The sequence below is a fragment of the Protomyctophum parallelum genome (assembly GCF_964188405.1).
Source record: "Protomyctophum parallelum genome assembly, chromosome: 23".
Taxonomy (NCBI): Eukaryota; Metazoa; Chordata; class Actinopteri; order Myctophiformes; family Myctophidae; genus Protomyctophum; species Protomyctophum parallelum.
The window spans coordinates 28,229,943-28,245,112 of NC_139715.1; the positions used below are offsets into that span (position 1 = coordinate 28,229,943).

At 46.6% G+C, this 15,170-nt stretch overlaps 1 protein-coding gene across 1 annotated transcript in view; it reads left to right on the forward strand.

Moving 5' to 3' along the window:
• Positions 1–15,170, forward strand: part of LOC310853982 (receptor tyrosine-protein kinase erbB-4-like) — a gene marked incomplete at its 3' end in the record, with an annotated part of 499,617 nt that overhangs the window by 325,838 nt on the left and 158,609 nt on the right. Inside the window, exons 5-8 of the mRNA XM_083758457.1 lie at positions 457–522; positions 1,148–1,266; positions 3,646–3,787; positions 12,771–12,884. Of these exons, the coding sequence (XP_083614583.1) occupies positions 457–522; positions 1,148–1,266; positions 3,646–3,787; positions 12,771–12,884 (441 nt within the window). The remainder of the gene's footprint in view (positions 1–456; positions 523–1,147; positions 1,267–3,645; positions 3,788–12,770; positions 12,885–15,170) is intronic.

Genomic DNA, 15,170 nt, shown 5'->3' on the forward strand with positions numbered 1-15,170 from the left:
CCATTCCACGACGAGGGGAGAGGAGAGAAAGGCTTTATACACACGTACGTGTCCTCTCTTTGATGGCCGCGCGCGCCGCACGTACGAGACAAATAGACACACACGGAGATGGAGACGGGAAGTAGAGAGAGAGAGAGAGAGAGAGAGAGCTGTCTTTTATGCTTAGATATTCTCTCTCTCTCTCTCTCTCTCTCTCGCTCTCTCTCTCTCTCTCTCTTTTTGTGTTGAGCGAGAAAGATGTATACATTTGTCATAGTCACCGCTCGCTCTCGCAAATGCCAGCAGTTTGGGAAGTTTTGACAGTACACACATGCATGCGTGGGCTGGGGGTGTGTGCGCCTCATCGCTGGTTTAAAAAAAATGTGACAAGTTTGTGTGCGCGTGTGTGTGTGTGTGTGTGTGTGTGTGTGTGTGTGTGTGTGTGTGTGTGTGCACGTGCGTGCGTTTGTTCTACAGGCAAGCGCTGCCATCGCTCGTGCAACGGGCGCTGCTGGGGCCATCAGGAAGACCAGTGTCAAAGCTGTGAGTGTCATCATCAACCACACGAAAAGGCTGAACACACACACACACACACACACACACGCACACGCACGCGCACACGCACACGCACACGCACACACACACCGAGGCAAAGACATCAATCATCCTCCCATGCCGTGTTGCCTCCTACCCGTAGAGCACGAGAAGAGATCTAACAAAAGGGAGGCAGACAAGAGAAGAAGCCCCTCCATGCCTGTCCTGGTGTATAATTACAGCGTGCATGTACAGATCTGCGTGGAGGGGAACGCAACCTTTCCCTCCCCCACGCCACCAGGAGAAGCACGGGCCATCATTACCCCCCCCCACCACACATGGCGCGGAGGACAGCCCAGCCCAGCGGGTCGCTAATGCCTCGACGACAGCCCCCGCCGCTGAGATGTCGGCCGTCACAAACCTCACCCCCTCTGGCTTCTCTCTGGCTTTTTCACATGCAATTACAGTATGCGAATTGCGAAGTAGTGGTGTGGGAGCTGCTATAATATGCTTCTCTCCGCTCTTCTTGAGGCTGAATGAAGGCAGTATACTCACTCACACACTCCTCCAGGTCGAGGTGATATAGCTTACTTATCACCTATGCTATAATAAAGCTCTCTCTCTCTCCATGCAGTGACAAAGACGGTGTGCGCGGAGCAGTGCGACGGCCGCTGCTACGGGCCTTTCGTCAGCGACTGCTGCCACCGCGAGTGTGCCGGAGGATGTGCCGGTCCCAAGGACACCGACTGCTTCGTATGTACCCTCACACACACACACGCACGCACATGTACAGTACAAGCACATTACGTACACAAGCATGCAGTGTTGTTTTCGTCGACTAAAACTTAGACAAAAAATGTTCGTCGACTACCTTTTTTCACTGACGAAAACTACATGGAAACTAAATGAAAACTGTGCTATGATGACTAAAACTAAGACTAAATATACTGACAATTTCGTCAACAACTAAAAAACTAGACTAAAATGTTAGGAAGGGACTAGTGGACAAGAGATCCAGTATAAGTCATTTTACACTTGGTTGCATGCTGAAAATAGCCGATCTTCAAGCTCACAACGAGTCGCAGCACGACGCATTGTGAGCTTGTAGATCGGCTATTTTCAGCAAGTGTAAAAATAGTCCTTACTACGGCATCAATGCCCACCAAAATAAGACTAAAAAGACTAAATCAACTGTAGATTTAGTCGACTAAAATCTCATGACATTTAGTCGACTAAAACTAGACTAACACTAACACATTCCAGGTGACTAAAATGTGACTAAAACTAGATGAAAACTATTCAAGAGACTATGACTAAAACTAAAATACAAATTTGCTGCCAAAAACAACACTGCAAGCATGCAACCCAGCTCAACCCCTCTCTCTCTCTCTCTCTCTCTCTCTCTCTCTCTGACATGCACTGTAATTTGCCTGCTCATCTCTCCTCTCTTTCACGAGTCCAAACACATCTCTTAGCTGACATTCTGCTTGCTATATATCGGCCCCGCTATGAACATTTTCCACTTTATTTACCGGCTGATGCATTGTTTGTCGTCTTTAGACGGAGGCTCGTAAAGCCGGGGTGGCCGCGCGTCCCGCCGTCACCCAGGCAAATTGGTGATTCACTGTTCCAATTAGTCCCCCTTACTGTATGTATCCCCAAGTCATTATCCTGTGACAAACATAACATAACCCCCAGCCCTACCAGTGGGAGAAAGTAAACAAGTATTTACATTTTTTTATAGTTTTTGATACAAATATTGTACTTTTTGTTTATACCACGCTATATAAAGTATACTTTGCAGATTCAGAGTATTATTCCAAAACATACATTAAGAACTTAACCTTTTTTCATGCATGCCAATGATGACTATTTATTTCGCTCTACAAAAACCTTTTTGTGTATTTTTCTATATTGTGGTAATGATACTTTTACTTAACACAGTCAGGGCGGGAACCCTTTTTGGTGTTTTTAAGCATTATGTTATGCTTTATAGCTATTGAAAAATAGCAGATCTACAAACTCATAGCGCGGCACAGAGTGCCGCGCTATGAGCTTGTAGGCTAGCTATTTTTGAAAAATCGTGAAAATGTGGTGCAAATCTTTGAATTATTATATTATTTCAGAGCGAACGTTTTTAACTCTGACTCTTTGCTTCTGAGGGGTGGAACAACATATTTTCAGATGGGGGGGGGGGGGGGGGTCGGCGGCCAAATACATATATTTCTGGGGGTCCTTGACATGAAATAGTTTGAGAACCACTGAAATATAGAAACATGAGGTTTTCTAGAAAACTGTCAGGATTTAGAAGACATTTAGTAGAATCCTTCCCAGGTCTAAAGGGGTTAAGTGACTCTGAGTGCGTCTTCGCCGCCCAGCGCCCTCAGACGACCGACCGGTGGGCTGATATTGTCGTCGTAACTCACCAGACGGACGCGGCCCTCGTCCAATTCAATTAGTGACAGCCGTTGCAGGCCTGCCTGCTGCCGCCTGTTTACGAGGAGGAAGCGTCTCTCCGTTTAGATCACGGCTCTGGATCAATGGCTCCAATTTCTACCTCGCTCCCGTTCCGTTGTGCAAGTGGCGAGGAGGGACACGGGCGAGCGCTCCGCGGTGTCACGACGTGGGGAATTAAAAATGAAATGCCGCCTTAATAACTCGCTCGCTCATGATGACAAACACCCCCCCCTCCGCCTCCCCCCCCCCTCACCTCTCCACCCAGCGCGGTAATGGCACCCGGTGGTGCCTTAATTCCAACATGGCTGCTGTTGGTGGTTGTTCCCTTCTGGCTCCCAAACCCCAACCCAATGCAATTAGAACTGCGGACTCATGGGCCCGGGCCGTGGCTCAGCGGTCCAGGCACCTTGGTTTGGTAATCCAGTCTGGCAGTGTGCCGCGGGTTCGACTCCCGATCGCGACGGCCTTTACTGCATGTCACCCCCCCCCCCCCCATCTCTCTCCCCATTTGTCCTGTCAGCCTACTGTCCGTCCCTCCATAAGAAAATCACACCCGTGTGAACTGAGTGGTGCAACTCTTGTGTATGCTTATACTGTAAATAGTTCTGGATTTAGAGAGTCTATAGCTAAATGCTTGAGTTGTAAACTGTGGTCGTTTCTCAACCCTGTTCTCAGGCCTGCACTAACTTCAACGACAGCGGTGCGTGTGTGACCCAGTGTCCTCAGCCCTTCGTCTACAACCCCACCTCCTTCCAGCTGGAGCACAACCCCAGGGCCAAGTACACCTACGGGGCCTTCTGCGTCAAGAAATGCCCACGTAAGTGACCATCCAGACGGGTTAAAAACATTGTGTCTGTCCCTGTCGTGGAAATTAAGACATAAACATTTTAATAATACTCCGTTATAAAGAGGGCTTCATCTAAAGTTACAGTATGATATCTCATCTGTCACACCCCTGTGGTGCTGTGGTGCCGTTTGTTTTATGATGTCACGGTCCCATTTGTTGAAAGTCTTGAGGCTATGCTGGGGGTTTGGTTATTGTGGGAGGGAGCTATAAAGGCTGCCTTTTTGTGACTCTGGGAGTCAGACTGGGGTTTCCATACATGACAGGTCATGTAAGTCTTTTCTCCTACACGAGTAAAATCCTTATACTTCATAACTCTGAATTCTTGTGTTGCTTCATTATCATTATTATGAATTGTCCTTTTGAGCATGAGTCCCACAGACCGCCATTACAACCCCTCCCATGTACTATACCCTGAGTATCGGCTAATGCCATCAGGTAGGAGGTATGAGGTCCATGCGTGCAAATATAATAGGTACAAGCATTCCTTTGTCCCTCTGTCAATCACACTCCTTAACAGAGTCCTTGCAGAGGGCAGACAGGGTAGGGGTCGAAGGTTATGAGGTGATGTTCTTCCTCTTTTGCACTAGGTATGTTGGTGTGTGGTTTTTTAACGTTGTACGGGTCACTGGGTGCCTTTGTAGTCTTGTATTGTGTATTGTTTTGTATTGTATTGTATCTGTATGCTGCAGGGCGGGTCCTTGGGGTCCAAGACACATTTCTCCCTTGGGAGACAAAATAAAGAAACCTTGAACCTTGAAGCAATTCAGTTCAATTTAAAGGGGCTTTATTGGCACGAGAAAACATTGCCAAAGCAAAACTGTCAAAATATAGTAAAAACTGTTGGAGGGTTTACAGCATTTTGTAAACGACAGTATGTCACATTGTGTCGTTACATACATATTATAACAGGGTATATAGCTTTTTTTTAAACAAATGGCAGCATTATTTTGCAGTCACTTTCCGACAACATTTTTTTGAATTGATTTGTAGAATCAGGTCTAAATGGGTTAAGATGTGTTTAAAGGTAGCAGCTCTGTTTACATGGTGCAGTATGTCTAGTGGTCTACTTGGTACAGATAGTAGTCCTTAGGGTGGTTGTATTCCATTGGCTAACCTTCTTTTGTCGTAACAGTTCACAAATCCTTGCTGCTGTGTTTGCCCATTGTTGTACTTCACCCAGCAGATATGGGAGTTTGTTTTGTCATTGGTCATGTTTTCAAAATCTCCGTGGGTGATTGTAATCTGTGGTAAGTATGTGTCTCTGATGTCTTGGTACGTTGGGCAGATTGTTAAGAAATGTAGCTCAGTTTCAGACTTAATTTTTGTCTTCTCTAGAGGGACAGGTCTGCCTATGACGGCCTTGCTCGATCACAAGTCTGTGCTCACTGAGTCTTCATACTTAGTTAAGATTGTTGTCTCCACCAGGCCGAAGGCATGGGGGGAGAGTATGTTTTGCACTCCGTCCGTCCGTCCGTCCGTGTGTCCGTGTGTGTGTCCGTCCGTCCGTGTGTCCGTGAGCAGCTAATCTCGGCCACCGTTAACCCGGTCGATGCCAAATTTTGCACACACACTCCCTGGATGCCAACGATGAACCTCTGCCCCAAACTTTCCAGAACGGCCTGTTATAGCGCCACCAAGAGGCCGCTTTGTGCAAAACAAGTTTTTGCACAGTACACCTACAGATTTTGTCCAAACATCACGCAAATTCGTACACAGTCTCTCTAGAGCCATTCGACGAAACCAGTCTTTCAGATTTCCAGAACGGCCTGTTATAGCGCCACCAGGAGGCCGCTTTGTGCAAAACAAGTTTTTGCACAGTACACCTACAGATTTTGTCCAAACATCACGCAAATTGGTACAGTCTCTCTAGAGCCATTCAACGAAACCAGTCTTTCAGATTTCCAGAACGGCCTGTTATAGCGCCACCAGGAGGCCGCTTTGTGCAAAACAAGTTTTTGCACAGTACACCTACAGATTTTGTCCAAACATCACGCAAATTGGTACAATCTCTCTAGAGCCATTCAACGAAACCAGTCTTTCAGATTTCCACAACGGCCTGTTATAGCGCCACCAGGAGGCCGCTTTGTGCAAAACAAGTTTTTGCACAGTACACCTACATATTTTGTCCAAACATCACGCAAATTGGTACACAGTCTCTCTAGAGCCATTCAACGAAACCGGTCTTTCAGATTTCTCAGACTCCATCCTGATTGGTTAAGATTGGCTTCCAAAGTTCACAGGAGTGCTCAGTTTCAAACAAAATGCTGCAAATCATGAACACATTGCGTGATTTCCGTGAAATGGACGAAATGCCACATGAACAATTTCAACTCAGCCTCAAGGTGGCGCTATAACTGGCCGAAAAGTGTTTTTACCTCTAACTGCACGGATCTGTGGATAACTTTGTATGCCAACTCCCTAGAGGCCAAGGAAAAACCTTTGCCTGGAATTCTTCACATCTGCTCATCCTGGTGGAGACCTGTGCCCAGTAGGGCACTTTTTCTAGTTTTCTTTGTTTTTGGGGTCGGTCACAGAGTGCTCAGGTTTTCTGCCACAGTGTATTCTCCTTTGTTTTGGGTGCAGGGCCACAGTGTATTAGGGCCAGATATAGCGTTCTAGTTTATACTCTGCTTTCTTTCCCTCCCACACTCACTGATCTCTCTCTGCTGAGGGAAGAAGCGGCTCTTTCTTTGCTTTGCCCCGGTCGGTGGTGTGCGTGCATGCACGCATGCTAGGGCATTAACATAATAATCGAATAGTCGACTAGCAAAACACTATTCGACACTGTTAATTGACATCCGATTATTCGCTAATATTAATTTTCATATTTTTTATGATTTTTTTTTTTCCTACAGCAGACATGCAGCTGTGAGCTCGGTTGTTTTGTTGTTAATTCGCCAACTTCAGTACTAATCCATTCCTGGCTGATTGTTTTCATATCATACAAGCCTACTGTACGTGGGTTTTGCCCTATGGTTTTGCCTTCGTGGACGGGCGGACCGGCGGTGGCACTATAGCATTCAAGACAGTTTTTCTTTGGGAAAAGCATAATGCGATATGCCTCATAGGCTCATACGCTCAATGGGGACAACTACAGTGTGTAAATACTATTGGTGAGTTTATTACTGTAGTTTGTTCAACAAGTTAGATTGGAGACGTGTCGTCGTGTCGTCCGGTACAGTAAAGTATAGCAGGAGTTCCTCCTCACTTTGCCCAATATTATCCAGTTTGGTGACAGTCAAACTACAGTAGCTCTTGCCGTGATTTCATGTTTCTTCATGCTTATCCAACAAAAAAACAACCCGCTATGCCGCACGATCATAGTTATAATAGTCACGATGGAGTTAAGTAGTTGATCATCTGATTCATAGCCTGGCAGCCTGCTAGCTAGCAAACCTAGTATGTAATCATAACCTCCTCCTAGCTTGTAGCTCCTTCTAAAAACCAAAGGAACTGTGGTTGTAACTTGTTGTTGAACATTTAGGGTTGTATGAAAAACATCGCATGGTTCATTCCTCCTCCTCCCCGCTCCAGTCTCCACTCTCCAAACATTGTGAACAACGTAACATGCTAATGTTTGGAACTATGTTTGGAACTAATGTTTGGAACTATCCCCCATAGGTACCCGCTTTGCGGTGAGATCAAAGTGTGTCGCCACTCTCTTAGTACTATTCCACTCGGCCTGCATTCACCGGCTCAGTTTTGCAGTTAATCCTTGACTCGCTGGCCATTTCAGAACACGGTGTTTTAATGCTTGATTGGATGGAAAAAATATCATATTTTACCGCCGACTAATCGACTATAAATCGATTTTGATGGTATTCGAGTCGACTATCAAAAATCACGTTTGGTTAATGCCCTAATGCATGCATGCATGCAGCCACCTGCGAGAGCACGCGTTGTACTGTACAACACATACTAAGGGAGAACAAAAAGACAGGAGCTAAAAGCTGAGTTGTTTTGATGTCTGAAAAGATGGATATTGTTTCATCTAGAAAGCTTTCATCAGGGTGAGAGAGAGAGAGAAGTCCATGTACTGTGTGCACACATCTGAGAGACGGGACACAGGTGGCTGTCTAAGTCTAAGATATGTGTTATTAACCATCAACAGGTGCCTCTCAAAAATAAGGAATATGGAAAACGAATGACATTAACCCATTCGGGAACCCATTTAGGTGTTAGCATCATGTTATGCTTTAGCTATTGAAAAATAGCAGATCTACAAGCTCATAGCGCGCCACCGAGTGGCGCGCTACGAGCTTGTAGGTCTGCTATTTTTGAAAAATCGAAGAACGACTGACATTTTTAGAATCTGATCTCAGGTCAGAATGTGTTCATCAGACCAGTGTGTGTCCAGTGGAAACCTCGTATGAATCTGATCTCAGGTCAGAATGGGTTAAGAAAAATACAAATACAAAACACCAAGTCCATTTGGCTGCAATTAGGAATACATCATAGAGAGAACTCAGGAGCTCACTGTTACTGTCGGTTTGGGCTTTGTGGTTCCCTTCTGATGGATATTTTGGACATTGTTTTGACCTTGCTTGTGTGTTCTGTTTTCCCCGCCATACCTACTGTACCACGCCTGAGTTTAGTTTCTTTCTGATTGCCTTGTTTGTATTTAAACCCTGCTTGCCTTCAGTTGGTGCTTGGTTCTTCAGAGTTCTGCACAGCAGGGGTCCTTGAGGGAGTCCCAGGGGGTCCCCAGCTAAATGATAGTTTGGAACCAAATGGACCCGTATGGGTCTGTAGCTCTGAGAGTGTACAACTGGAACCAAACTCTCAGAGTTAAATGAACATTGATTTAACAAGATAAATCAGGGTCCCAGAGATATAAATGCCAATAAATGGGGGTCCGTATAGACTAACGCATGTCAAACTGAGGGTCCTTGAAATTAAACGGGTTGAGAATCTCTGCTATAGAGCCATAAACATCTTCTCTTGGGGCATGTCTTATTGTCTTCAAATGGGGGGTCCGCGGGCTTATTAGTGTCAATTTCGGGGTTCTTGACATGAAAAAGTTTGGGAACCACTGCTTTACAGGTCCAACAGATGTCACTCTCTTTTGCCTTTTCTGACCGTTTGAATTGTTTCCTTCAATAAATGTGTGTGTTTTTTTTCCTTCTGCATCTGAGCCTCCACCCCTTTGCATTTTTGACCGTTCCCGACCCTGACAGTTACCTCTCTTCAACCCTACACTGTATATACTTTGGTGACCAGGGTGTCCTAGACATAGACCTAAAAAGGTAGACGCTCTGGGGCGCGTGTCTCTGTTGAAGGCTAAATGTTCCCCAGATTCCTTGCGAAGCGTAGCGGAAGCTTTGCAACGCTTTTGCGTGCGTAACGGAAGGGGACGTTCTGTCTGTTTTCTCATGCCACGTAATGCTCCTCTTGGGATTTCAATTGATAAGTCACGGAAAAGATGTGCTGTGATTGGACGTGAGTGACGCCACTGGGGCAGCGAGCGACGCAGCGTTGTGACATCACTGGGGCAGCGACGCAGCGTTGTGACATCACTGGGGCAGCGACGCAGCGTTGTGACATCACTGGGGCAGCGAGCGACGCAGCGTTGTGACATCACTGGGTCAGCAACGCAGCGTTGTGACATCACTGGGGCAGCGAGCGACGCAGCGTTGTGACATCACTGGGTCAGCGACGCAGCGTTGTGACATCACTGGGGCAGCGAGCGACGCAGCGTTGTGAAATCACTGGGGCAGCGACGCAGCGTTGTGAAATCACTGGGGCAGCGACGCAGCGTTGTGACATCACTGGGGCAGCGACGCAGCGTTGTGACATCACTGGGGCAGCGAGCGACGCAGCGTTGTGACATCACTGGGGCAGCGAGCGACGCAGCGTTGTGACATCACTGGGGCAGCGAGCGACGCAGCGTTGTGACATCACTGGGGCAGCGAGCGACGCAGCGTTGTGACATCACTGGGGCAGCGAGCGACGCAGCGTTGTGACATCACTGGGGCAGCGAGCGACGCAGCGTTGTGACATCACTGGGGCAGCGAGCGACGCAGCGTTGTGACTAGGGTTGGGATTCGTTAGGATTTTTACGGTTCCGGATCCTTCCCGGATCCCTCTTAACGGTTCCGGTTCCTAACGGTTCCCTTAACGGATCCTAATATTATTTTTTTCCCCGTTTTTCTGACATAGATTATGCTTATATTATAACTAACCTAACCAAGTACATAATAAACACAAATTAATTAATTAAATTATTGAAAATGCACTTTACAATTATGAGGTGGCACTATTATTTAAACTTCACCACCACCACCAGCAGCAGCTAGGCACCACAACAATATCATTGTTGCAATTTGTACTGTATATTGCAATTTGTACTGTATATTAAATATACAGTACACAATATTGATATTGTTGTAGTGACAAATGTTGTCTTTAATGTTCAAATTAATTTAATATGAAGGACCCCTTACCCTAATGGAAACAAGCCATAGTGCTTTCTTGGATTATAGCAGACCTTGTATTGAACTGTAGGCTACGTTCCTGTGCTTTTTTTCTGCAAATTGTTTATAAAGTAATCAATCTATGGCGGTATATTCACCTAAACGCTGGGCTCTCAACAGCCACGCAATTAATTTAGAGCCAAATTAAAAGCACGTTAGTAGTTTTTATTTTCCATTACGTTACTAGCCTGGGGAAAGTAAACCAGCCTTGCATCAGATCGTCCCCCGCTGGCTGTGGTGAAGCTGCGGGGAGAGCAGGCACGGCTTTCCGCATGGCTCTCAAACGCGATGTGTAGGCATATTGATTTTGAGATGTTTCCTCTATGTTCACGTGGTACAAGTTGCAACAACCTTTGCTAGCAACTCTCGCATTTATTGCACTTTGCATGCTCACTGCTCAGCCTCAGTCATTTCCCTCTCTGTTAACCACACTTTGGCGACATACTTATACTGTCCCACTCGCTCCACAGCGGTCGCTGAATGCACAGAACAGTGGGCGTATCCTCCCCGACCCCACTCACTCATGTAGGTGGGGTGACGTCACCCCAGGCTCTGCTTGCATGCAGGCACAGACACAGCGGAGCTAAATGACAACTGATGAGATCCGTTTGGGGAACCGTTAATAAAAAAACGATGGAACCGGCTCCGGATCCGCAATGTCGGAACCGGGTCTGAAATGGACCCGGTTCCGAATCCCAACCCTAGTTGTGACATCACTGGGGAAGTGAGCGGCGCAGCGTTGTGACATCACTGGGGAAGCGAGCGGCGCAGCGTTGTGACATCACTGGGGCAGCGACGCAGCGTTGTGACATCACTGGGGCAGCGACGCAGCGTTGTGACATCACTGGGGCAGTGAGCGGCGCAGCGTTGTGACATCACTGGGGCAGCGAGCGACGCAGCGTTGTGACATCACTGGGGCAGTGAGCGACGCAGCGTTGTGACATCACTGGGGCAGCGAGCGACGCAGCGTTGTGACATCACTGGGGCAGCGAGCGACGCAGCGTTGTGACATCACTGGGGCAGTGAGCGACGCAGCGTTGTGACATCACTGGGGCAGCGACGCAGCGTTGTGACATCACTGGGGCAGTGAGCAGCGCAGCGTTGTGACATCACTGGGGCAGCGAGCGACGCAGCGTTGTGCCTTCAGCACTTTCGCTTGACTTCCTGCTTTCAATGGAGGCCCCGTCGCTCCAATGAACTGCAGGGGCCAATGAGGTCGCTCCAATGAACTGCAGGGGCCAATGAGGTCGCTCCAATGAACTGCAGGGGCCAATGAGGTCGCTCCAATGAACTGCAGGGGCCAATGAGGTCGCTCCAATGAACTGCAGCGGCCAATGAGGTCGCTCCAATGAACTGCAGTGGCCAATGAGGTCGCTCCAATGAACTGCAGTGGCCAATGAGGTCGCTCCAATGAACTTCAGCGGCCAATGAGGTCGCTCCAATGAACTGCAGGGGCCAATGAGGTCGCTCCAATGAACTTCAGCGGCCAATGAGGCATCTATTTATTTTATTTTATATCTATGATCCCAGAGGTGTGTCCGTGCATGGGCCCTTCCTTTTATCCTCCTCTAAATCAAATCTCTTTGCTGAAAATAGCTCATCTATAACCTCACGACGTGCTGCAACCTTTTATAGATCAAGCTTTCTTTTGTTGCAGAATCTTCACCTGTGTTTGTCTTAATGTGACCGCTCCCAGTATTTTCAACCACAAGTCGGCTATAATGAAACTTCACAATAGACCGAAATACATTATTTTATTTTTGTTGGTGGTTTGCTAGCCACATTAACCCATTCTGACCTGAGATCAGATTCTAAAAATGTCAGTCGTTCTTCAATTTTTCAAAAATAGCAGACCTACAAGCTCGTAGCGCGCCACTCGGTGGCGCGCTATGAGCTTGTAGATCTGCTATTTTTCAATAGCTAAAGCATAACATGATGCTAACACCAAAATGGGTTCCGGTTCAGAATGGGTTAACACAGTTGGAATGTTAAATAATGTTTTTATTCCATCAGAAAGTCGTTTTTGTGTCATTAAGTCGTTGTAATTGCTTAAACATGTCACTATGTCTAATGTTATATTCATTGGGTTAACCAATGCTAACCAGAAAATACAGCTTCCCTGCTAAAGTATGCAAATTCCGCTAAAATCCGCCTTGTTGTACACAATCGTTTTTGAAGTATTAACAATTATATTTTGTAAAAAAGTGTGTTTATTTTCTGCCTCATTATGACATGCCCAGAAAAGGGACGCTCTGACGTTCTAATACTATTCCTTAGTATCGGGTCTGAGATGCCCTAAATCTCATCAAACGGTGGTTCCGTGGCTCAAATGCCACATAAATAATGGACCTTGACATGGAAAAAGGTTGAAAACCCACCGATTTAGATTCATGTATCTTATTGTTCGCCATCACCGCGTCAAAAAGGAAAACAAACGCCAGCTAACATGTTGACTCCGTCTCTTGTTTTCTCACATACAGACAACTTCGTGGTGGACCACAGCTCCTGCGTGCGAGCCTGCCCCAGCAACAAGATGGAAGTGGAAGAGAATCGCATCAAGATGTGCATCCCCTGCACCGACATCTGTCCCAAAGGTGAGAACTAAACAGTGGCGTGCACAGATAAGACACTAGGGGGCGCTAGAGCACTCCCTGCCCTTTTGGCAATTTTGCTCTTAAAAAAAAAGTTAATTTTTTTTTCTTAATTTGTAGTGTGTGGACCAATGCGGTGACATTGATCAAATCTTGATAAAAAAACGCTTCTACTATATTATTTAGGCCCCCCACACAATCTAAAAGCTATGTTTCTATGTCAGTGGTTCTTCGATTAAAGAAAAATAGCAGACCTACAAGCTCGTAGCGCGCCACTCAGTGGCGCGCTATGAGCTTGTAGATCTGCTATTTTTCAATAGCTATAAAGCACCAAAATGGGTTCCAGCCCGAAAATGCGCTGCACAAGGTGCCCTTTTTTTCACTTGAGCACCTGCCCCTCTAAATGTCTGTGCACGCCACGGGAACTAAATGCAGCAGCGCGGGCCGGGGTGGTATGGTAGGGGGCAGGGCGGGTAGCCCAATAAGGTCGGGGAGGAGAGCACAAACATTACCGGAAAGGTCGTCGGGGCGAATCTCTCTCTTGGCCCGGCAGAGAGAGAGAGAGAGAGAGAATGAGGAAATTCTCTGCAATGCGTCTCTAGTCTACACACAGTATACACAGCTAAAGGTGCCCTTGGGCAAAAGGCGCTTATAAGCGCCAACTTGTTCGAAGCGAAGCCGTGAAAGTCAGAACGCGATTGTAACCGAATAACCCCCCCATGTGCAAAGTAAAGATAATAAAATAATAAAACACGAAAGGGAGGAGAGGGAAAAAAATGAAATAATAAACTTTGGACGGAAAATAAAGTTAGTGTATTTCATGGAGAGGAGAGGAGAGGGGAGAAAAGACTGGCGCTGCCTCAGATTTATTGACGGGGAGACGGGGATCGTGGGGTGCAATAAATGTGTGCAGGGATTCGTCCTGCCGACACTGGTGACCTGCACACCATACAGACCACAATACACACTACACACAATACACAATACACACTACCCACTACACAATACACACCATACAGCCCTGACGACGTATGTAACCAACCGGGCAAGGACGACATCTCCTCGCACTCCTCGCGACACTGCAGGAATTACAGAGAGCCTAAACTCTCAATATATCTCCACTCGGCATCACTAGAGCTGGGAGAGATTTAACTTAACCATGTAAAAGTCCACTTATTGAAGACATAAGAATAATATTTACCAAAAGTTAAACTTGTCTATTTAGTATAAAATAGGGCATTCACTTCTAGTCATTTTTAAGTGGTGCAAACCACTTCCTTAAGTGAGTGTGTGTGTGGGTGCCTGCCTGGCTGGCTGGCTGCATGGTTGTTTTTCACCACCTGTGCACAACCTAACACGCACACAAACACACGCACACAAACAAACACACACACACACACACACACACACACACACACACACACACACACACACACACACACACACACACACACACACACACACACACACACACACACACACACACATATTAACTGTATACAGTATGATTTCAGGTGTGCCAGTACAGTGACAGTACAGTACAGTACAGGGTACAGTAGAGGGACCCCATTTCTCAACCGTTTCGGACGCGGGGCGGCTCGCCAGAATCGGGCTGGCACCCTGGGTGTGTTCCTGTGGGTCTGGACCCCCCCCCCCCGGGACCCCCACACGGAGGTTGCACCACTTACTTCACACGGGTGTGATACTTTGCCTAGTTTACTAGTCGACTAGTTGTTTAACCCATTCTGACCTGAGATCAGATTCATACGAGGTTTCCGCCGGACACACACTGGTCTGATGAACCCATTCTGACCTGAGATCAGATTCTAAAAATGTCAGTCGCTCTTCGATTTAAAAAAAATAGCAGACCTACAAGCTCGTATCGCGCCACTCGGTGGCGCGATATGAGCTTGTAGATCTGCTATTTTTAAATAGCTAAAGCATAACATGATGCTGACACCAAAATGGGTGCCCGTTCAGAATGGGTTAACTACCTATTATGTAAAAAAAAAAACATTTAAAAACTGTGTACATTGGTGACTATAACTATAATCTACCTGATCTTGAGGCCTAAAAAAAAACGAGAAAAAAAAGAAAAGAAAAAAAGGTGTGTGTGTGTATATATATATATTTCTTATCAACTAGTCAACTAGTAGGCCTACCAACAAGGTCGACTAGTGGATTTACTAGTTGAATATTCGACTAGTTGCTTAATGCCCTAGTATAAAATAGGGCTGAAGTGGTTACCCTCAAGTACCTCAAATGTGTGCTTCTAAGTACAGTAGCCGA